Source organism: Accipiter gentilis, chromosome 5 (genome assembly GCF_929443795.1).
Source record: "Accipiter gentilis chromosome 5, bAccGen1.1, whole genome shotgun sequence".
Taxonomy (NCBI): Eukaryota; Metazoa; Chordata; class Aves; order Accipitriformes; family Accipitridae; genus Astur; species Astur gentilis.
In genome coordinates, this window is record NC_064884.1 from 19,023,507 (window position 1) to 19,046,711 (window position 23,205).

Sequence of the window (23,205 nt, forward strand, 5' to 3'; positions counted from 1 at the left end):
CTGGTTTCCTTCGAGGTCTGAATACATCAAGCACCATGCACATGCGGATGCCTCCACAGATACTACCATAAAAGAGACAATCAATGTATTTGGAAGCAAAAGCATTGAGATGGCATGTTGCTTTCAGCACATTTATGATGTGATAGCCATTAATAATTTGCAAGGATAATAACATATAGTCAATTAATTTTTTCAATACCAAGCTCAAAATCCCCCTCTCTGTATCCTGCTCCTCTCTGAACAGAACTCCACATTTCTTCCAGAAAGACCTAAATGAAAGTAGCTGAAGACCAAAAAAATGTCACCACTAACAAGTTACAAAGTAAGAAAGAGCAACCAGGCACATTTGATCTTGTTCTATACATGAACCTTTCTAAGATGACTGCTCTAATTAAAAAAAAAAAAAAGTCGAATTTATCATTTTGATGATACGAAATTATGAACTTGACTACTATATGCATATATTTTGTTTAACGGCTTCATTTATTTTAATAACAAAGAGAAACTAGATCTTTACAGATGAAAGCTTTATTTCATGGCTTTAGTGCAACTGGGATTTTTAAAATCTGTGATGTTAACCAAAATGTGATAATGGATGGTCTCAAGGGCCCTATTTTATAGCATTTTATGCAGTGCCAAACTATACGTGAGACATTAAAAACACAATGTTTAGCCCTATTTTAAGAAAGTAGAACTGACTCTGGTGTCAGAGGCCCCTGTAATTGTTTTCCGTCTGCTTCTCATTCCTATGAACACTTACTTGTGCAGCAAAGTCTGGCTGTAGAAATACTGTGACAAAGGCATTAGCTCTCCAAAGACTTGTTATAAAATTATATTGAAAGGCACCATTTGTGGGATTTTGGCTGGAAGTGGACAAAAGTGATCACAACGTTAACTACTTTATCTATAGCAGGCTGCCTTGAAGGGTCTGTTGACATCCAGAAGAAGAGTGACACAAAAAAGATGCTAAAAAAACCCAGATGCTAATTCTGCTACTGGTTTTATGTCAGTTAATTCCTAATATAGAGATAATCAGAAACACCTCATCAAACTTGATCATGCTCTCAATCCTTTTGAAGAACTTCTCATCTACTCCACCTCCTTTTATTATTACGTTAGTAGATTGAAAACAGTTGTTTCAGACAACGGCGGCACTCATGCGTACGCAGCATTAAGGATGCTTTTGTTTAATAAATTTCATACATGAATATACATCTTCATGCACGCAGAGGTGTATGTGCACGTATGGAGGTCGATGCAATTTTGCAAACTACTCCCTCCACCCCCAAAAGCAGGGACCTGACCACTGTTTTAGGGAAGGTAGCGAAGATGGCAGCTCATGATTAATGGCTGTATCATCCCTGGCTCGGTGGCGGCGAGGCCCCGGGTCTGATCTGCCAAACATCCCCTTCATCTGCAGCCGATCAGCAGATGTAAGCACATAGGCCCTGTCAGCTTGACATATCATTCCTACGACAATGTCAACGAGTATTAATGTTCAATTATCTGTCCTAGAAATAACCCTCGCCTTTATGCATTGTGTAACTGGGCGCATGGCACCGCGGTAATCCAAACGACAAGGGCAGAGATGCCCACGCTCACCCACTCGCTGTGAGTTGGCTTCCCAACATCATGATGACATTGCCTCGCGGTAGTGCATGGACGCCTTCCCCCTCCTTCCTCTCCCTGGTTGTGGGGTGGTTTTTTTTGGAAGGCATGTTACAAGGAGCCCAAAGACCTTTCTCCTCCTCTTTGCATGTTGTATGTCACCCATCAGCACACTGAGATATGCTCAGAAAAGACGTATTTTGATTTCACGCCCATGCAGAACCACAAGGAGTTTGCTTGTTTGCTTTTACGGAGGGCCATAAGCTGCCCGCTACCTGGCAGCTCGTGCCCCATGCTCGGGTATATATATGTATCTATTATTTACCATCAAACGCAAATGTCAACAGTGGCTTCTTCCAGGGCTGCATCAAGATCAATTCAACCCCTAACTGCAGGGCTGGAGCAATTTGTCCAGATGAAACGTTACAGCTTCCCTTTGTTAAAGCAAGTTTAAAATAAGACCCCCAATAGAGAGATGATTTGAAGAACAAATACAAGTTAATTCCTGGCATCTTTTATTACTGTTCAAATATTAAAATTATCGATCAGGCCAAATTCAAATAGGACTCTTGGAGCAAAAAGCTTACCAAGTACTACTTCTTTTAAATACGCATTATGGTCAAATTACTGCTCATTCGAATAGGCTGCGATAGGGTCTGCACGATTTTTTTTGTTTGTTTGTTACTATGGCACAGCTTCCTTGAACTAACATTGAAAGGTTATCGGCTCTAAGTTATGCTTGCTAAGTCTTCTTATACAACTCACAATCGGAGGGAGGGAGTGGGAGGAAGTGGTGTGATAACCAGTGCCAGCTTTGAGATAAAGCCCTCCACGTAATCTCTGTTTATTTAGACAACCATCTAACCACAGCACTGGGTGTAAAAACAAGCCAGGTGTACAGCTAAGGAAATTTCTCCTGCCTTATCGTGACTGCATTACATTTGGGGGCAAAGGGAAGTGCAGCCTTTTTTTTTCCCAAGATAACTTTGAAAATGTAAATAATCCGAAAGTTTGAGGTTTTGATTTTTGGATTCTCCCAGCTGGCTGGGCTTTTTTGCTTTGTTTTGTTGGGAGGGGAGGTGATGGTAACAAAGCACACTTTATTCTGTGCTTTTGTATTTCTGGAGGTTTTGGAGAAAAAGTTTTTGCCATACCTCTTTTAAGAATGAAGATCCTGCTTGGAAGTATTTCCCACCAGAGGGGATTCAGGGTGTTTGGAACAAGTATACATATCATGGGATCAAAGTGGAGCAAACTGAGTAGCATTTTAAATGTATTTCGCCCTAAAGAGCTGACAGGGGGTCAGGTGCCCAGCACACCTCCACACAACAGCACCGAAGCTGCTCTTCCAGCGCTGAAGCTGTTTTGCCAGTACAGGTGCCAAAATAGAAAAGTTCTTGCAGGTCAGGCCATGAGAAGCAGCACCAAAAAGCCTCTGGCTGAAAGATAACTGAGCATCCCTCCAGCTTCAGCAGCAATATTAAACTACGGTGGGAAGCTTGCATGTCAGCTGATGGCTCTATTTCTCCTGCCGTATGAGTCCAAAGTTGCCTCTGATGTATTCAAATTTGGTTTTCCCTCTTTTTTTTCCCCCTCTGATAATTCACCCCACTGTTTACTCAATCATTTTAGGCAGGGGGATGTGATGAATGTTGCTGAGTGCCAGTTTTTTTGGTGCAAGATGAATAACTCCAAGGAGCAACTTACACCGAGTCCCTGGCTTCTGTCAGCCCTACAATTGATGATGTTTTCACTGTAAGGGGTGGGGACTGGGACACATTAAGGCTCAATAGGGGAAGTAAACGGAGTGAATTGACTCAGCAACTATGCCTTTTACCATGGCTTCTAATAAGGATAAACTGATTACTGCCAAATGTACTTTAACATCATGGGAGAGCGGGGGGAATATATTGATCTGCTCAAAGGAAATAAATGCCATACCAGAAGTTTTTTTAAAAGTGCACTTTCTTATTCAAAAGTGTAGAAGCATGTTTCAGCAGCACGTTCCTGCTTCTTTCTGAGTTGCCATTTGCCCCTAATCCAAAAATGAATTTGCAGCCTTAAAATGCATCCTAAAGACGAATGCTGCAAAACGATTGCTACAATGCCAATGTATCTTTTCTTTTCACTCTCAAATGACTTTGATAACAAAGAGGTGCACGGTGATATCCGCGCTGTATTTCAAATGCTGACTTTATGTCAGCGTCTTTTTACGGCGACTGGGAGACCAGATGCTCCACTTCTGCACCAGGCGGTGGAGAAGGCACACAGGCTGCAGCCCAGGTTGCCAGGAGTCACTACGGAGCTGACAACCCCAGGATCCCACAAAACCTGCCCTGACTGATGGCTTCTGGGTTCCCACTGACCTTTGATCCCTTCTGGTTTGGCCGTGAACAAAAGAGCCTGTTCACTGGGGCCCCTCGCACGTATATTTAACGAAAGCGGTCATCACCTATATGCTGATTAATATGTTTGCTTTACGTGCAGTGGGACAAGGACCACGGCCATCCCATGCTGCTGTGCAGGTAAGCGCCAGCTTACCTAGCCTGTATGTCACACAAAATAAATCAAGGCAATCCACCCCAAGGCAGATAAAAATGACTAAAACAGGTAAAGACAATTTTTGTCACCGATGCAAGAAGTTGCCGAGGCTGGCGATGGCGCCGGGGGCGATTTCCCCGCATACCCGAAAACCTGTGCGAAGTTTCTGTCATTAGAGATTTGGTGCTGCTCGGACACCGAGGGCCATCAGCCGCTCGAACATGCTGTCGCAAAGATGCTGGCGGCTACAGCAACCATGGTGGATGCTGTCCGACCCTCAGCAGCAACTTTCGTCACTGCATATTGTCACCATAGCAATGAGGCTGGATGCGGGCAAATGACAAGGGTCTGTCATCACTCAGCCCTGGCCTGACAGCCTTCAGCACCAGTCACTCTCATCCAGCCTCAATACGCAAATACGTCCTCAACGGGCCCAAAAGTAATAATCTGCCCTTCTGCAATGTCATTGTTTCGCCAGCGCTCCCAGTAGCAGTGTGCAGCCCTTACACCCTGTGGAGATGCTTTGTTTTATTTCCCAGCGAGTTTTTGTGCTTTAGGGAAAAGGAGAAGCGAGGAAGGGGTGAGCCAGAAAAAAGACAGCAGTACCCTAACTTCAAATAACAGAGATAATCAAGAAACAAACAAAAAAAGGAAAGGAAAAAATATCTGTTCCACAAATGGCAGTAAAACAGGAGAATTAATGTTTGAAAGGAACACGACGACACTTTCCATGCAAGGGCTTCAGCAAGGAATAGGAATGTTACTGTGAAAGTCTAAAGCTCTCTTTTAATATTAAACATGGTAGCCGTATATAAAATGCATCCGCATTTTGCAGAAACAGGTGTTTGGGGTGAAATCAGGATAACTGGCAAGGTACGCCAGGCTGTCACTGACAGCAAACACAGCAAATATGCTACTCTGCCTTCACGCCTACACTGAAATCAGGGGTCCCAGACATTTTCACAGTCCTCCTGCCAGAGATGCCATGAAAAGACAAGTAACTTGGTCTACCTCCCCGCTGCCTTGGTGGACGTATGGCAAGAAATGACAGAAATCAGAGATGGCAAACACTATCTCATCTAGAGCTTGTCTGCCTGGTTGGATTAATCATAATGTCTCTATTTTGGGAGAATTTCTGTGTGGGGTCAGTTTTTACTCATCCCTCCCATGCAAATTTGCCCCTTCCAATCATGGCGTGTGCAGAAGATGGTGAGAAAGATTTGACTTGGTGGTTACCTTACTTAGCTCATCTCGACCACGCACTTCATATTTTACTTTGTGTTTAGTCATACAGAATTACCCGATTTTACAGTGATTCTATGTATCATGCAACCCTCTCACCATTTAGAAAGCTGCCTTTTAATGATATTTAATTTAGACTCACTTATATGCTACATTTGGTAGTGAACACATTGGTTACATGCTCTTATTTAAATGTTTGCTGTACCCCAGTAAGCGTGCAACACGCTTGCCGGTCTGCAGCAGCCCTGGAAAGACATTTCACTGCTTGAACATTTTTAAACCTGATTTACTGTTCCAGAGAAAAAAGTACGCAACTAATCTTCCAGGACAAATGTAACACTGAAGAAGAACTAAACTGAAACGTATAAATTCCATATATACTTAAAAATATTATTGTCTGTAATTTAATATAACAATATTTCGAGGCCTATAACCTTGCACGCAGAGGCAATTTCCCAAGCATTAATACTTAAATGGGTCATATGCACCACATCTGTCATTCTGTCCTGAAGTCTATGAGGCACAACCAAGACTCTGCAAGCCTATTGATTTTTCTAGCATTTGCTTTAATTTACTTAACCATTGAGAAATCCATCAGTACATAAAGGGCAACTGTCCATTACTGCCTCATTTGCAGACATTCTTTCCCCTCATTTTTTTTGGTAAATATTTCCCCTTAAATTGCTGTGTGTTTACAGTGTAAAAATGAATCCAGAAACTGCTCACACCTGTTTCTGTTCAGTAACTGCTGCACTGAGGTATATGTAATGTGCTTAAAGATAGAATAAATATCTAGACATTATTACATCTGTGTGCAAAGGGTGGTAAATTAGATCCTAATTACATTAACAGGGATTCTGCCTCCCAGCTTAAATTTTACATGAGCACTCTGTAAAAATCCAAAAGCTCTGCTGTGGTTTCTTTACGAGCTGGTGATTACAGCTACTTCCTATGCGGTCACTAAATATTCTGTTTACAAATAAATGAAGAAGCTTTGAGCCAACTTGCCAGGGTAATAATCCATGTTTTGTTTTTTTTTTCCCCCAGCAAACCTTTACCACATAAGCATGGCAACAATCAGAAGCCCTGGCTTCATCTAATTACTCTATCACATAATTTCACAAATTGCCTTTTCACTGGGGAGCCAAGTGCAAAACACGCTCACAGTGGGATTTCAGGCAGCAGCTTTCATTTACTACTCATTTCTTGTTAAATTAAACACGAAAACACCAGTTGTGTGAAAGAAGTCAAAAAGAATGCTTGCAAATGAGCCAGACAAGTGTATCTTATATTTATACCATTCGCACAAAATAGCTCATTGGCAAGCTGGACTTTTAATGGCACCATTATCGCCTTTAACCCTTTTAAAGCCCGTCGTGAAGCTGGTAACCGGATCATCCTGACAGAACTTAACCTGGTGAAACAGCAAGAGGCAGTGCATCGGTCTTACTAGCCAAGATGGCATCCTTTAGTTAATAGTTAGTAACTGGCAAGACGAGGCACCTACCACCAGCGTGCCCCAACGTCGCCTCCACGTAACCCCTCCGGCTTCCCAGGGGCTTAATGGGGAACAACCCAGGGCAGAATTTGCACCTTGAATTCCTGGGTATTACACCTGCCTAATACAAGGGATGGATGGTCCTACAAATAAATCGAGTGGGATTTGTAAGTGCAATATCTATTTCACGCTGGTACAGCCCTCTGAGGTGCGGGGGAGCCAGTGGGACTCGGGGGCAGTGGGACCTGGAGGGCTAGACCCCTGCTAATTATCTGAGTGCTAACAAGGCAGGATTGCAAGCTGCCACCGTGGAACACAAATTATTTTGAAAATAATTGCAGCCAGTGTACCATCGCCGGTGGAAGTGAACCAGAGGTTACACTGCTCTAACATGACAATTTTTACATCAACAAGTACAAAACTAAAACACGGCCATTAGTAATTAAAGCTGTTTCTTTTGTAGCACCAGAGCCAGTAGGTCAGGTACCGTTTTACATCAGAAACCAGGCCTTGATGGCTGTGGATTTGCCAGCATTATCTGCACAGGGAGGAAAAAAAACAACATTAGCAGCAGCTGTCTGTGTGCCTCAACATTGAAAATCCTATTCATACAGACAGGTGGAGTAATTTAAAAGCCAATGTGGTGCAATTTTGATGCAACTAATGCCACTGTTTACTAAAATGTTGCCATTCCTGCTGTTTATGAAAACATTACTAAAATTGCATTTTATTCATAAGAATCCTATGATTCAGGTTATTACCAGCTTCAAAATTATTCTGCCCCCAACTAGCTTATGACTCTCCAGGGTTTACCACCTGCTGCATTGATGGACCCATGCTTGGGTTTCAACAATGCAATCAAGGGTTTATCCTCTTTGCCATTCCCATGCAAGCACAGTACAACTCCTGGACCAGCACAAAGTTCCTCGCAAATAAGTAGAGTTCTGCCAACAAATCTATTAATTAGCCAGATTCACCTAATATGGCATTTACTTTCCCAAAAATACCACCTAGGCACCCCAAAAGCTCTGGCTGACAGGAATACAGGTTGTCTAAGAAGAAGAGTTTCACTTCAAAGCTGACTTAGGTAATGAATAGAGCAAGCCACCTAAGGCAGAGTCCCACCATTTCCCCTCTGAGTTCAGAAAAAGTCCTTGGAAAACATATTTATAACATGAGCAGACACTTGGGTTTTACCAGTGTGACTCAAGTAACACTTTAGTGCCACTAACATGACTACCTCCCCATTTGCATCACTGGTACAGAGCATCATAGTGGGAATACGTTGGTGGCACAAAAATGTTTTACGCTGTACAGGTTGGATTAGAAAAGGTCAACCAGTAGCCAAGAAAGGAATATTCATGCTATACCTAAAGTCTGAGAAGTATTTTCTGGGCAGAAGTTTCTGGTTCATAATGCAGAAGATGCAGTGGTAAGTCTCCTAGACTTTGCCTTATTAAAATGATGGCCCACCACTGAAGTGAAACGAGTACTCTACTAAATACTATGGGTCTAAGTCAGGCAATGATGCGAAAGGTGAGGTAAATTAGGTAACTACGTACTAACTTAAACTCTTTTCTGCCTACTTACCTTCTCTCTACAGATATATTTAGCACTGCTGTAGCTTACAGGGTGATGAGCCATAAGTGCAAAGATGAGTCTCATCAATACATTTGTTCATATATTGAAAACTGGATTTTCAGTTGAGCATTTTTGGGGAAAGGATGGCATTATCCATGGAAAATTTTAACTTTACATCAACAACAAAAAAATTCCCTTCCACAAGAGAAATTTTCTGTGGGTAATTTTGATGGGCGGACAGTAAACATAACCAGTTAATATTAGGAATTAGGGCTTACTGAATATATGCAATGAGAAAAAACACGTAAGCTCTAACTGCAGATTCTGTGTAGCAGAAGGTAAATGCAGGAAATAGGAGACAAAACTTTTAAAAAATGGGTCGAAAACCAACTCACTTCTCATGCCTGTCCTGGAGTAACAAACAGACAATATTCACTGCAATATCACTGTTTTGGTTCATTCAGACAAGGGCTAAGTTCATGCAAACAGATGTAAGATACTCTATGCCAGAGCAAGGGAATGCATCTCACACAACTTGATGTAACACTTCCAAATGCGACCCTATTTCAAAGGCAGCTTATCTTACACCACAGATTAACACATCTCATCAGATATGTGCCCAACTGATTTGGTGCCTCATATTTGGCACTTTACCTGAACTGATTAAGTCACTCGCTAGCTTACACTGGTCCACTGCGAAACTCCTTCAAGAGTTAGAAGATTGCCAATAAAAAATTAACACTGGTACTTATATACATAAGCATATCTGAGAATCAACATAGGCTCTTTTGTAGCAACTGTGTTAGAGGACAAGCTAAACAAACAACTAATAATGAACAACTGAGCCCGTGAATTTATCCTCATTTCCTGCTCACCCACTGCTTGCCAAGATACTCTTGTTGCCTTTGGTGTACTTCATATTGCAAATTATTTGCCAAAATATTTCAGTGGATGCTTCCAGATTTACAAATTGGTGGTCAGACTTCTTCCCTCCCCCCTCTCCCTCTTCAAAATGTGATACTTTAATTTCATACATTTGCTTTGACTGCAGAAAGACAGTACGTCACGTAACACTTTTCTGTGCCTTGACTGGAAGAGGCTAATTTCAAAAATTGAAGTTGCACATGCAAAATATCACAGCTGCAAATATAAAAAGAAAGGAGAGGGTGGAGAAGAAAGCAAAGCATCTACTGATGACTTAAAAATTCTTATTACTGCAAACATTCTTGCTGGTAAACTCATTTCCCAGAATATTTATGCAAACAAAAGGAGTTCTAGTACAACCAGAGCAAGTGTAATTTAACATCTGAATTAATGTTTATCATGTTTCAACTTTTCAGTATTCCCTTGCTTCTACTCAGATGTGAAATTCTTCTGGTGTGTAAATACTAATGTGTTTCAGCAGCTTCCAAATAATTCAAATTCTTTAACGTGCTGGTGGCTTCCACATTGGTACAACAGCGCCTCCAAAGTGGAAACTGGGGGAAATTGGGAAGAAGATAAGATAGCCCTTTGGGAACAGACACTCTGTCTCTGAAATCTAGCCCGGGCTGTTGGCTACCTTCTGATTTCAACCAAAATACTTCCCTGGACCACTGCTGTTCCCAAGCCCTGTGAGGAGCTCAGGATGAGATGTCTCATACCATGTAGTTTAAGACAACATGATTGTTGTCTTCATTGGAAACAAGACTGAATCATAGATATGAAAAAACCAGATGTTGTAACTACACCATTCTTCTGAACGTGAGAAGAGCCTAAGTGAGGAATCTGGTTTCCTTGAACCAACTGACTAAAGCACCCTACATTTTTTCTTTCTGATCTAAAACCAAAGGTTTGTAGCATAGCTCAGCACTGGCAACTTAAACAATCGACAGGATAGAGTGAGATCTCAGTACACAAGACATGCACTTTCCAAGAAATCATGAAACTGGATCAACAGCAGCATTGCCAAGCATATCCCCCCCCAAAACGAGAGTTTTCTTGAAAAATTGGCAAAATTCACCCACACTAGAAAATGGACCAACATGTGGAAGCTGGACAGCAGGTCAAAGCAACAAATTTGAGGAAGATTAAAGAAAATGCTGAAGGTTTTGACAGTCAGTGTCCTCCATCACATTCTGGGAGGGCTGAAGGGTTAAGAAGTTAATTCAAACCAAGTTACCTAAATCCTGTTTGTCCTCCTTTCTGGAGCTCTCAATTCAATTCTGACAGAGCCTCAGAATAATTATCTTCTCCTGTAACAATATTTCCAATTTTCTCCCATTGAAGATGACTGCCACAGCACCTCCACCAGCAGAAGGGAGCTGAGGACCCTCATCATGGGTTACTTGCACCAACCTGCAATGGATGCTTTTGCTCACCACTCTGGCAGGTCTTCTCACTGCCAGGAGCAGGAGGAGCCCTGACTCCTACCTTCCCAGCTGAGGGGATGGTGGGGCATGAGTGACCAAAGGCAAGCTAAAAATGCCTGGCTTTTCCCAGGAATTTGGGACAGCTGGCACTAAGAAGTCTTGCAGATGTGGAAGAAAGATTTTTACAGCTTCGCCCACAATAAAATCAACTGAAAGAGGAGACTTATGTATTTGGGATAAAGGGGGGGACGGAACTCCCCCCGTTCTGAGTCCAATATATGGAAATATGACCCCTATTACACAGATGAGCTCCAGGAGCCCTCTGGCATTTTGCAGAGCAAGTATCAGTTGATGCAGGATGGAGACTCATTGTAAATTGTACTTTCGGGGGCCAGGGTGTCTGTGTTTTGTTTTAATGCTTCCAAACCCTCTCAAGAGGAAAGCAAAGAATATCCTCACTGGTTTTAGCCAATTATTTCTCCTTTTTATGTTTTCAGCAGCCTAGTTTTGTACCCATCTGCCCTCTCGCTATACTCCTTTCCAAAACCAGACCAGCGTCCCGCATGGGAGTAGGGACACAGAGACATATTAACCCCATGCTCCTCCAAAGGCAAAAACCTCATAAGCATGGAGGGACGAGAGAAGACATGAAATCCACTTGCTTAAAAAGTCCCAAGCCTGTAAAATATTCATACATAAACAAAACTTACAGAATTAAGCAGTGTAATAGTATTTTTCTATCAGAATAACATTCTTGAAGCAATGGGGACTATTTTTCTCCGCTAGATTTGGATATAAAGTGCCTCCTTCAAATACCTGCTTCCAATAAATTCTTTTATACAAATAACAGCTTTGCTAAATAGACTGCATATTGCTTATTCTAAGTTTTCTTGTTTAATAGCATGGCATCAAGCAATCAATAAAGATTCAAAATCCAGATACATAACAAAAAACCCCCTTTCATTCTACTGTAAAGTCAACATCTTTCAGCTATGTCTTTTACTTTCTGCTCAGTCTCCCATTTCAGTAAGATTTAACCTCTTCAGGAAATTGTTTTAAAAGCAGTTAAAAATAATGATTAAATTATGGGATTTACATGAAAGAAATCCTTGGCCCATTCATTTTTTTAAATCATGGCAATTTGTTTTTTAAAAGGTGTTTGAAGTCCTTGAATCGACCTCTTGGCATCATTTAAAAAAAAGTAGTTTATAATCCCCTAATGTGCTTAAATAAAGCCTTCAATAGTTTAAATTGTTATTAAACATCTTGTGGGATTATAATTTTATGGCTTTTTTTGCCTGATTAGATGATGAACATGAATATCATCAAATACTCATCATATAACAAACTAATTACATCATATAATCCCCAAAATGAGGTTTGAATCCCAACATTTTAAATTAAGCTGGATTTAAAGGATGCAGAGAATTCACAATGAATGAACAAAACACTTGAAAAGACACCCCCAAACTTTCTTCTTTTGGTTTTGAACAGAAAGGTACCATTGTTGGGACAAAAGCATGGTATGGATCGAAGCAGAAACTAATCCTGTTGCCACAATTAAATTTACACAGATCTGGTTGTAGGCAAGATTATTTTTTCTTCCCCTTCCCCTCCTCCCAGCTTTTCCCTTATTTTGCAATCCCTGCTGAGGGCTATCCATTACAGTGAGGAGATCTGCTTGAAAAATGGTGGTGAGATATGATCCCTGAATGTTAAGTGATCCAAGAAATTATTAATAATAATAATAATAATAATAAAAAATTTTTAAAAAAGGAGGGTGTGTAAAATGTTGCCAGGCTGTAGCACACCTTGAAGTTATCCTTAGGGTAACTTTCTGGAACCCAGCTCCAGTACAGGACTGGTTTGCCCCAGTCCCTCCTCAAGATCCTGCCATGGCATTTGATGCCACCCCACAAGCCTCCCCTCATTTTTCACTCAGCTTTTACAGTTTGGGGATGTCCTCCCTCTTCACCAAATTATCAGTAGCTTTTTTCTTTTTTTTTTTTTAAACCCAAATAGTAACAGGCCGTTCCTTCCATCTCAAATTTAGAGCAAAATCCTAAAAATAGATTTCACAAACCTCAAAATTTACAGGCTAGTGTCACAATCTACCATCAAAAATTTCAACAAGCTCCACAGCTACATTTTGCCCAACTAATGGGCAATGTGGGCAGCTCTTCCAATCCAGATATTTAATCAAAATTAAGTCAGAATGGCAAATAGTTAAAAATAAAACTTGCAAAATCCTAAGTGTAAGTCTGGTTGCCACTTTTACTACTGTTTTAGCTGATTTTTTTTGATATTATTATTCCAAGGGGAAGTAAAAAATAGGCAATTTGGATGAATTTATCCCCTGAAGTGTTTCACAGCATACTGCCTGCATCTGCAGAGGACAGCACTTGCCTACCCTTTGGGCATATGTCAACTCAGTTCTGCACATCAGTCAAAATAATGGGGGGGCTGCTGCCTGACACTGAGTGGGAACTATTGCCCAAACACTTCAACAACTGGAGAGGCTATGGCCTTGCATTTGATTTTTCTACTTCGATAAAGGAAAAACAGAATTTCCTCCTAAGTGGGAGATGAGAACTAAGGGACAAACCTTAGGAAATAAAGTCAGTACACAGAGGCAGACTTAGTACTCTTGGAGATGGAGTAACTGCAGGAGTTAAACCAGCTTATACACTTTTAAAAGATTGTATTAGTCCAACATTTATCTTAAATCTTTCCAACCATTAATCATTAGTATGACAGACACAGCAATTACTGTCTATTTTGTTTAATTCCATGTCACTGATGTGTCTTAATATTACAACTGTGAAGAAATAAAAATTTGCCTTTGAAAAGGAGGGCTCCCAACTAACACCTCAATTAGGAAGCACCAGCAGTCAAGGGGATGCTGGATTTCACGCTTAACCACTGCTCATTTCTTCCTGCCATTTTCCAGAGGGCAACATGAAGGCCGGGGTCTGGGGGGCAAAAAAGGAGGTATAGCCTGCCCTCACACGTCCCCTGCCTGAAGAGAACTACCTCCCCATCTCTCCCCACCTCCTGCTTTAGGGAGGACCTTGTGTCCACCCTACAGAAGAACAAATTCACTAATAATAAATAAATAAATGACGTGGGATCTCTAGTTTCCTCAGCTGACCACTCCTCAGGATGACCTCCCTTCTGCAGTGAGAGGCCCAGCTGGGGACGCTGTCACTCCCATGTGTAGGGTTACAAGAGCAGTCATGAGGCCCAGACACCCTCAAAATGAACTTGAGTCTTAATTCCTTCAGTCTCTCACCACTCCTCAGATCTGACTGCAGCCATTATTTGGGCCTGGGGTTTTTTTTTGCAGAGAGGACAGCACCCCAAGCAGCTTGTCAACATGTTATATTCCTCTAGCTCAAACTGTAGCTTTGACTCTTGCCCAGGTTATCAATGTGCTTGCCTGGAGGACATCTTCCTCCATGCACAAGACTCACTGCTCTTCTGGATGCACAAGTTCTCTGCTGCCATCTCACTCTAGTGAGAGCACTCCGAGCTGAAACACATGCTTGGAAGAGCCTACAATGTTGTCCGGCCATGTTTTAATTTGGGGGAACTGTCCACAAATCCACCTAGAGTCAATTTGAAAGATCTGCCTCAAGGTCCTAGCTGGAGAAGGTTGGACTGGGTAAACCAATTCTGCTTTACTGAATTGATCAGACAAGCCCAGAGCTACCCTGATGCTGCCAGAAGAAGAGAAACCTGCCCTGCAATAAATCTGCATGCTTCATCTCGCTGGGCTGGATCTGCACAGGGGATGGTTGATTTTTAAAGCAAGCTTTAGCTCCATGCTGTAAGGTAGAAAATGCAGCAGCTTCATTGCATGGGTCCTGCGGGGTTCCTGTATTTTGAGTCTTCCAGGAGAGGAGACCACCTTACATGCAGACGCTCAGATGGTGTCTCCCAGGGGCAGCTCTGCAGCAAGCTCCACAGGCACTCTCATTTCTTCTTTTGCACACCATTACTGCACAGCAGGAGAGTGAAAAGCCACTGGCACCCTGCACCTGATCTGGATGAAACAGTTGGGTCCATTCTCTGGTCCTGAGACTGAGCATGAAGCCAGCTGTGGGGTCAGGTCAAGCCCACATAACTAAATGCTCAACACAGGTTGGCTCCTGCCACAAGGTCTTTCGGGAGTCACCCCTGCTATCTTCTGCTGTGCTCCCAGGAATGGGTTTGGAGGGTGGTAGCTGGCCCAGGCTAGGAGCATGCTGGAGACTACTCAAGCAGTTTAACAGGATAGACCGTCACGCTCCTGTGCCCTGGTCCTGGGTGATGCTAGCACAAACACAGCAACAGGCCACTTCCAGGAAAAAGTACTAATAGTAATAGTAACATATACTACTTAATTTGTAATTCTTCAGCTGGGAACTATGGGGACTGACATGCAGTTGCTCGGTGTCCCCTGGTGTGCCTTGTCCTGACTACACAGCTTCCAGGGCATCTCCTTAAAGCAGAACCTAAACCAGCTGCATCAGGAAGATGTGAGCATCACTGCTGGCACAGCATCCCTGGCCTGTTTTGGAGGCAGATGTCTTTAACCTCACATCTACCTGCAGAGACACACCAGGCTGTCAGCTCTTCTTGGGAGAGGACCTAGAACTGGGGAGCCACCAAAACCAAAAGGGACCTCAGCCTTCGGGAGTGATGCACTGAACACCCCAGGGACAGCGCTAAGGAGCTGCCAAAGCTGAGGCACAGCTGATGCGGAGTCTGCCAGAGAGAGAGATTAACTGGGAGATATCTGAGGCCCTCTCCGGCCTCGGAGGAGGAGTGCTCCAGCAGGAAGGTTCATTCATAGCAACCCAGGACCGCGCAGGGCAGGATTCCCCGCCTGATCCCCATGCTGACAAGAGTCATGGCAGATATCTGGTTTCTTGGCTCAGCAGGGGATGGAGGGGCGATGTGCGTGAGCGCTTCCTCCGGTTTACGAGTATACCCTTGGCAGGTCTCCCACTGGGGCTGGGCAAGCTGGCTGGCTTCTGGTTTCATCCTGACCCTAACTACAGGCAGGGGAGAGTGTCAACTGCTGCGATTAGAGGCGAGAGCTGTTTCTTTGCTACCACCTGCAGACCCCCAGGATCCCTTGCCCAGCCCTTATCCTCCTGTCACAGAAAAGCTCAGACAGAAAACCTGGGGCCAAAGGCCCACATCCCCTCAGTGGATGAAACACAGTGACAGATCACCACAATTTGATGACAAGGGAGAATGGCATTAGAAACACTTTTCTAAATGCTAACGTTAGAAGGTGTGGTACACAATATAAAGCCTTGAAAGAAGCTCCAGCATCCAGCTTAACCCCACACACCTGTCCAGAGCTTTGATTTCTAATCCCAGGAATAAAAAAAATACAGGTAGCTGTGACAACAGAAATAGCTGTGTACCCGTCCCCATTCCCCACCCTCCCACCCCCCCACCCCCACTTTATAATGTTAAATACAGGGGTAACTTACACTCTGGGAATGAGAATGTCTCAAAGAAAAAAATTATACTTTGCTATTAAACCAGATACATTCAGACCTTTCATCACGAAGCTTCTGGTGATCTCTGACAAACATCTGAATAAGGTCTTTGTTTGCTTTTTGCTTTGTTTTTAATCTCCCCAATTACCTTCCGCAGTTCTCCAGAGCACAGAACCAGGGACCGAACGCTGCTCTCTGCTCTGAAGCAGCAATTCCCATGTCAGCTAAGGGGAGCTGCAGCTGTGCGAGCAGCAGGGCAGGACAGGTCTCCGAGGTTATTAGTGTAAGCTTAGTCACACGTTGTGGTGACATCCCGTTAACAACTGCGACTTGAACCAAAAAAAAAAATCTAAAAACAACACACACAAAAAAACCCCAAAACCATAAAAACATACGCTCCGTGCTCTTCCCCTGGCATCTAGCAAATGAGGCAACAACAACAACTCTGCTCGGAAAAGTTCCCTGAGCTGCCTGTCAGCAACATCATACGTATTTTTTGCTTTCTACGACTACTACAACTATGACATTTTCCATGTTTTATTTTGCATATGTGATCTAGAGTTCACTTACTGTTAGATGCTGGAACAGCCATGCCCTCATGATATTTGTGGCTACTTTGGGAAAGATGCCACGCTTTTTATGTCGCTTTTTGTCCTTATCTGGATCATCATCATCACCTGTGCTGGGGGAAGCTACACTGTTGTCCAAGCCGTCACCTGTAAATATAGTGAATCAAATTTTGACTTATGCTACCTTTATATACTTCAGCCGAAGCCTGGCTTTGGGTATAAACTGCATGAATATTTAAATGAGGTATAAATTCTTTAACACCGTAATTCACCGGGGTTGAAGGGATGGGGGGAAGAGACATGAGGAGAGGGAGGGTCTCGGGGCTGTGTTGGCCCCATTCTGGTTTATCCTGAAGGACAGCGTGGCCATTTCTGCCACTGTAACCCAAAATAAAAAGTGCTTAAAAAAAAATAATATTTTTTTTGCACGCATCCAGCTTGCAAAGGTGGAAACAGTGGCTTTTCTTCACACTAAGCCACTTCCCAAAAATTCATCCCAATCAGCTACTTTGGCTGAGATGGCAATTAGGAAAATATCGATGGTGTCTCATCCACATGACTTGTGTGAAACTGGGTGCCCCATCCCACTCTGGGATGCGAATAGCAGGGTGAATGCAGCTCTCTTGCAGTATCATATACTCTCCCCAAATTCAGAAAAAAGCAGAGGACTGGGGCACTGCTTATGTTAAGTCTTTTATAGACGTTCAACTTCCCCTGACTTTTTGATGGAAGGTGGGTAGCTAACTGGCCTCCCCTCTTCTCAGCCCCAGCCAAAAGAAATTCATAGTGGAATAAGTAGTTACCAATTTGACATACACCATAGGAATTAACACCCTGCTTTGTGCCAGTGTGCCACATCTGTAATAGGTGTCTGCTCCCATTAAACAACAACTGATCCAAAATGAATTTTCTTAATGCAGAGAAGGTCTCAGACAGTTCTCATCACATTAGCGATATATCTACGGGAGGACATAACTGCGTAGCAGCCAGCTTGGGTCTGGACTGATGGGCTGGTGGTCAAAGGAAAACAAAAGTTGCAGTGCCTGGCCAGTCTGCATGCAATTTTTGCTTCAAACCCTGAAAGCAGTTTATAAACAAGTCCACAGAGCAAATCAGTCTTTGCATTCTCTGCATGTAAATTGAACGGTATATCCTGGCTTCCAAGGACACTGTATTTGTAGCAACATGGAGTTGTGATGTTATTAGGCAAGTGTTTTTTACACTCCTGGGCAAGAATGATGAAGAAAGTCATCTGAATTGGGCCGAATCAAAACTATCTCTGTTAGGAATAAACATTAAAAAAAAGATATTTTTTTTTCAAAAAAGGATGCAAACTGTCAAAATTATTATTTGTTAAACAGCTTTCAGCACCAAAAAAAAAAAAAAAGTTATTATTAGTGTCATATTTTTAGTACCTTACTGACCGTGGCAAATTTATAATTGTCCTTATGACTTGGCTTATGTCTTTAACGAAATGGTAACCTTGGGTAGTTATAGAAACAAACAAAATTTTTATGAAGAAGTAAGATATCTGACAAATTCTTTGAAAGCCCAGTATGTAAAAAAAAAAAAGGCTTTTATAGAGAGAGGCAATTCACCATATAAAATAATAATTCATAAAAGAAACATGAGCAAAGGAAACAACTCAACAGCATTTAAAATTCCACGGGCTAATCCACTTTCTGTCTGCAAGAGGCAAACAAGGAAAAGAAAAGTATTACCATTCATTGATTAAAAATGAAAAGCTTCTAACCTAATGACACTGCCTTTCACCACCTCCCTGCACTCGTCCACCCACCCTCTCCCCCCTACCCCATTTTTTTAAAAATACACTCTCTCCTCATTTCAACCCCCCTTCAGATTAATTTAGCAGGCATCGCCTCGTGCCTGACGGGAGGAGGACTCATTGATAATTTATGGAAATATCTACTATAATCCAAGGGAGCTGACTTTTTTTCCAGCTTTGTGCATCAATAGATAATCAAGGCCTTCAAGCAGCCTTAGCTTCCCATTACCTCGGGCAAGAGAATTCCTGAAAGCATGCCTCCGGGGCACCTGAATTATATCCTCCATTAGGGGAGGAAAAGCTTTCTGCATTCCACCTATAACACTCCCCAGAACCTTTCCTGTTTATTTCTGCTGTATGAAAGCAGAAGCATTAGGAACAGGATTTTTTAAGTGAAGACTTATGTAGATACAATGGAGAAACCTTTCAAGCGCAAGCCAGATCACCTCCTTCAATCCCTGGCGGTGACCTATCCCAAATAAAAGGTTTCTGTTACATCATTAGCTCAAGCCAAAAACAGCCTTGGCTTAATGCACAGTTTGTTCTTCCTACTGTTTTTAGGCAAATACTGCTACTTTACTCCCATCTGGGAGGGAAATTACACTGCTGGGCTGTAATCTAAGACAAGATTTTCATTGGAAGCAAATGCTTTCAATCCAGTGTAAATACTGGTGCATGTTCAGAAAAGCCTAAAACAATAAACCCTGGCCCCGTCCGACACAAGTTAGAGAAAGTGAAAGGCAGGGGGAGGATAAGAAAGGATTCAGCTATCCTAAGAGCAAATGCTTCGGTAGACTTTTATAAATTGTTTAACCTCTTCCACTTTTTTTAAATGGAAAATTGATCCTGTAAAGACTGAAACCACAGAGAGAAGTCTAAATGGTCAATTGTGGATTTTAGTATTTCCATCTACTTTGCAACTCGATACACTCACCTCTGTGAGGTCTCCAGAGATTCCACACACACACCCTTTTTTTTTTTCCTCTTTTCCTCTTTTCAAAGATCACTAAACAAACTTGAAGCACCACTGACCAGCCACACGGTAGCAGCTATGAACTGCATTTGTAAAATGTCAGCGGCAACTCCGTTCCTGAAGTTGACTTCTCCTGCCGCCAAATGAAGGCGAACTGAAAAGGTGGAAATAATCATAGAAATGATGCTAGTCCATAAACAAGCTTACAGCCTCATTAGTATAGCGGGAGGCTCCGCTGGGTGATTTATGCTTGTTTTGCTGATGCCATGAGGAAATGCCATAGGGCAACTTTAGCTAGTTGCTAATGGTTTCTGACAGCTTCTTAGCAACTAGTGCAAGCAACGCCATGGCGTTTGCTAGTGACAGAAACCGAAAATGTCATATTATCTGCCCATGTGTCACGAAGTCCGTGTGGCAATTAACTAGTAGGCCAGTGACTGAGGGGCCACAGGCTCTTCAAAATGGCCCGTGGCTATTCGGGGGGCAGAGCAGGCGCACCGCTCACGTTTACGCTGCACATATGCATGGCTGTATGCACGATCTGCATCATGCTTCCTCTGCCTTGGTCGCCATTGAGTTTGGTCTACACAGATCCTTTGTCTGTGGAGAAACTCCATCTCGCTTTCTCTTTAGGCACGGCGTGACATTATCAGAGGAACTGCAAGTAATCTGTCTTGATATGATGGTTGGAAATGGCACTTTAATTGGCAATACCTGATTCTCTGGTTTTGAGCGCTGGATCCGAAGGTGCTAGCTGTTTTTCTGCTCGCTCGCAAATTAGTCTAAAAGGATTTAAGATCACTGAAGCAGACTCATTGCCTGTCAAATTGCTGGGAGCGCAGCGACTCTGCACAGCAACTAGATGCTATTTAAAAAAAAACCTGGAGCCTGTAAGGAGCAGGAGAAGAGCCCGGGCTCCGCGCGCCCATTCCCCAGCGAGCAAAACCAGGCGCTATATGTCAAACTGTCAAACCTTTCAGCGTGGCCATTTGCCCTTTCAAATAATATTTAAGAATTGTTTTTACACAATTTTTTATAGGCCATGGTCTAGTGAAAGAGGCCAATCAACAAAGAAAGGAATTTGTACTACAATTCGTCCGTGGACGATTTCTTGCCAGACCTGGGCTGGTCCCCATGGAGCGAGGCAGGTGACCTGTGGCAGCTCCCTGGCTGTCGGGGAGCTCTAATTTCAAACACCCTCGACTCCGGTGTCCCAGAGTTGCCTATTTAAGCACACCCAGGCATTTAGGCCGCGCTATCTTGTTCCTTTCAAGAAAGGATAAAGCGGCATTTATCGTATTCAGCCCTGCTGAATGGGTCAGGCTGGCCATGCCAGCGGGGGCTCCTCTCACTGCGTCCCCTTCTCTGCCGCCATCGCCTCCTACAACTTCCCTTCCCCTCCCACTCCCCCAAAAATCAGAGGCAGAAGCAGCAAAGGGTAACCAAGTTTACAGCGGCTCCTCGAGTGGGTAATGCTCTTTTTGGCCTGGGTGATCTGTTATAAACCATTGTTGGCAAAATAGGTGCTTCTGGAGAGCAACTGGGCACATGCTCTCACCTTCAGTGGCCATGGCTGTTGCAGGAGTTAGATGGCAATTCAAAGCCCCATCCCTCGCTTCCACATGGAACCAAAATTAAATGTCATCACCCTGCAATGTTGGAAAGGCAGGCAGCGTGGCATAGCTGGGCAACTTCCAGCCACCCCAGCTCCCAAATCCATCCCTCGACCATAGAAGCTGCCCAGATACGACATAAATAGTCCCAATCTCAAGTCAAGGATGTTTCAGGAAGGTTGGAAATTCAGATGTCCTAAAAACCCCGGCCCTTTGCTCGACTACAAAATCCATTGCCTTTGCATGTAATTCTTTAGACTAACATCCTTGAATAATTTTAAGTGCCTAGAAATCTCAATAGCAAAGTGCCAAATACAGCTTTACTACAAGTATCTTCACCAGACGCAACAGGTTACTTCTCACTGCACGTAGCCCTGTCCTAGAATCAAATCTGTATTTGGAGTACAAGTATTTTTTATACCAAAGAAAACCATATTATTCTTAAAAAGCCTGCTTCCCACACCTCTGTCATGAGATTTGAGAGAGGTTTCGGGGTCCACTCTTCAGTTTGCTGGGAGGGAGCAAGAGGAGGGCGCCAGCTTTGCTGAGGTCCACAAAACCACACAATGAACACCACCTTCCATCTTTTACAGTCTACTTCTAGATAAACTTCTAAATCCACTGTTTTAAGGAGTTCACAGAAGAAAGAGTGAAAGACATGAAGCCCTGTGAAAGACCCAGGGCAACTTTTAAGTGGACTGACTAAATCAGTGTCCTCTAAAAGCTCCCCATGTTGAACTCATTTTTATGTTTCCAAATCTCTCCTGTTAAAAGTAACTTCTGCCTAACTTCTGCCTCCTGGAAGAATTTTACGGTTTGCACTTAGTTTTGCATTTAGTAAGCTAATACAATTTAAATATGTGCTGTGTTTGGACAAAAACTATTGACTTCTGTACCAGACTTGCAATGTTTTCGGTGCTATGAACTGAAACACCTAACATAACGCCCTGAAGTTTGTGGGCTTTCCAGTAAAGTGATTTTTTTAAAATCAGATCATAAATTTTTTTTAAAAGGATTTAGATACAAGTTCCTCAAATTCCTGCTTCTGCTAGCATAAGAAATCCTACATTATCTGAGCCAAATATTTAACTGTTCACTGCCCATCCACAGCTCTGTCAGTTCCTTTCTCTTTTAACCCCTCCAAGAACCCAAATCTCTTTAGTAACCTTTCCAGGTAACTGGAAAGCAGGATTCATTAGTATCTTAATGTACTAGAGAGACTTCAAGTGGCAAAACTACTTTCCCTAACCTTGCTTCAGTGCTATCCATTAATTTAGGGTAACTATTATAATTTCCACACCTTTATCTATGAAATCCCTTACAGAAACATATCTCCACACACTGGAGATGTGCTGGATACCCACACATCCACCATGCTGACTTTTGCAGAGCAAAACCAGGCCTATGTGTGAAATGTAATTTTACTATAAGGTCCAAAATTATGAATTCTTAAAAAGCAGCTCCAAGGATGCAACAAATATTTCTGTAAAACAAGAGCAAGGGAGAAGGAATCTTCCATAACCTACTGTTCACAGGACTTAAAACAAGGATTGCCACTTCAGACCACCAGCGCTGAATGGACTTGGGCAAAAAAGAAGCATATGGAGTTTTTTTTGAGTTTTTTAATTTGTTTCTGACACAACCAGCTCCAACTTGGCAAAGGAATGTGGTGAGCAAAAGTCACACCCAAATGACTCTGATGTGAGTCAGGGTGGCTAATATTCATGTCCACAACCATACCAGGACAAGCTCACTACTCAGAAATGGTGATTTCTCTTACAGCAAGGTGGGGAAGGAGGCAAGCTGAGCAGCACAAGGGGCTGAGAGCTCAGATATGCCAGGAGAGAGCTGGGATGCACTGGTACAGTCTGGGGATGCATGCCCAGCTGGTAATCCAAGTTGTACCTACTTATTCAGGAGAATTAGAAGTTTTGACACGAAAAGG

General features: G+C 42.8%; 1 protein-coding gene across 7 annotated transcripts in view; it reads right to left on the bottom strand.

Moving 5' to 3' along the window:
* MEIS1 (Meis homeobox 1) overlaps window positions 1-23,205 on the bottom strand; it is a 110,683-nt gene that overhangs the window by 34,922 nt on the left and 52,556 nt on the right. For all 7 annotated transcript variants that reach the window (XM_049799451.1, XM_049799450.1, XM_049799453.1 and 4 more), the window contains exon 8: window positions 16,890-17,035. In XM_049799451.1, the coding sequence (XP_049655408.1) occupies window positions 16,890-17,035 (146 nt within the window). The remainder of the gene's footprint in view (window positions 1-16,889; window positions 17,036-23,205) is intronic.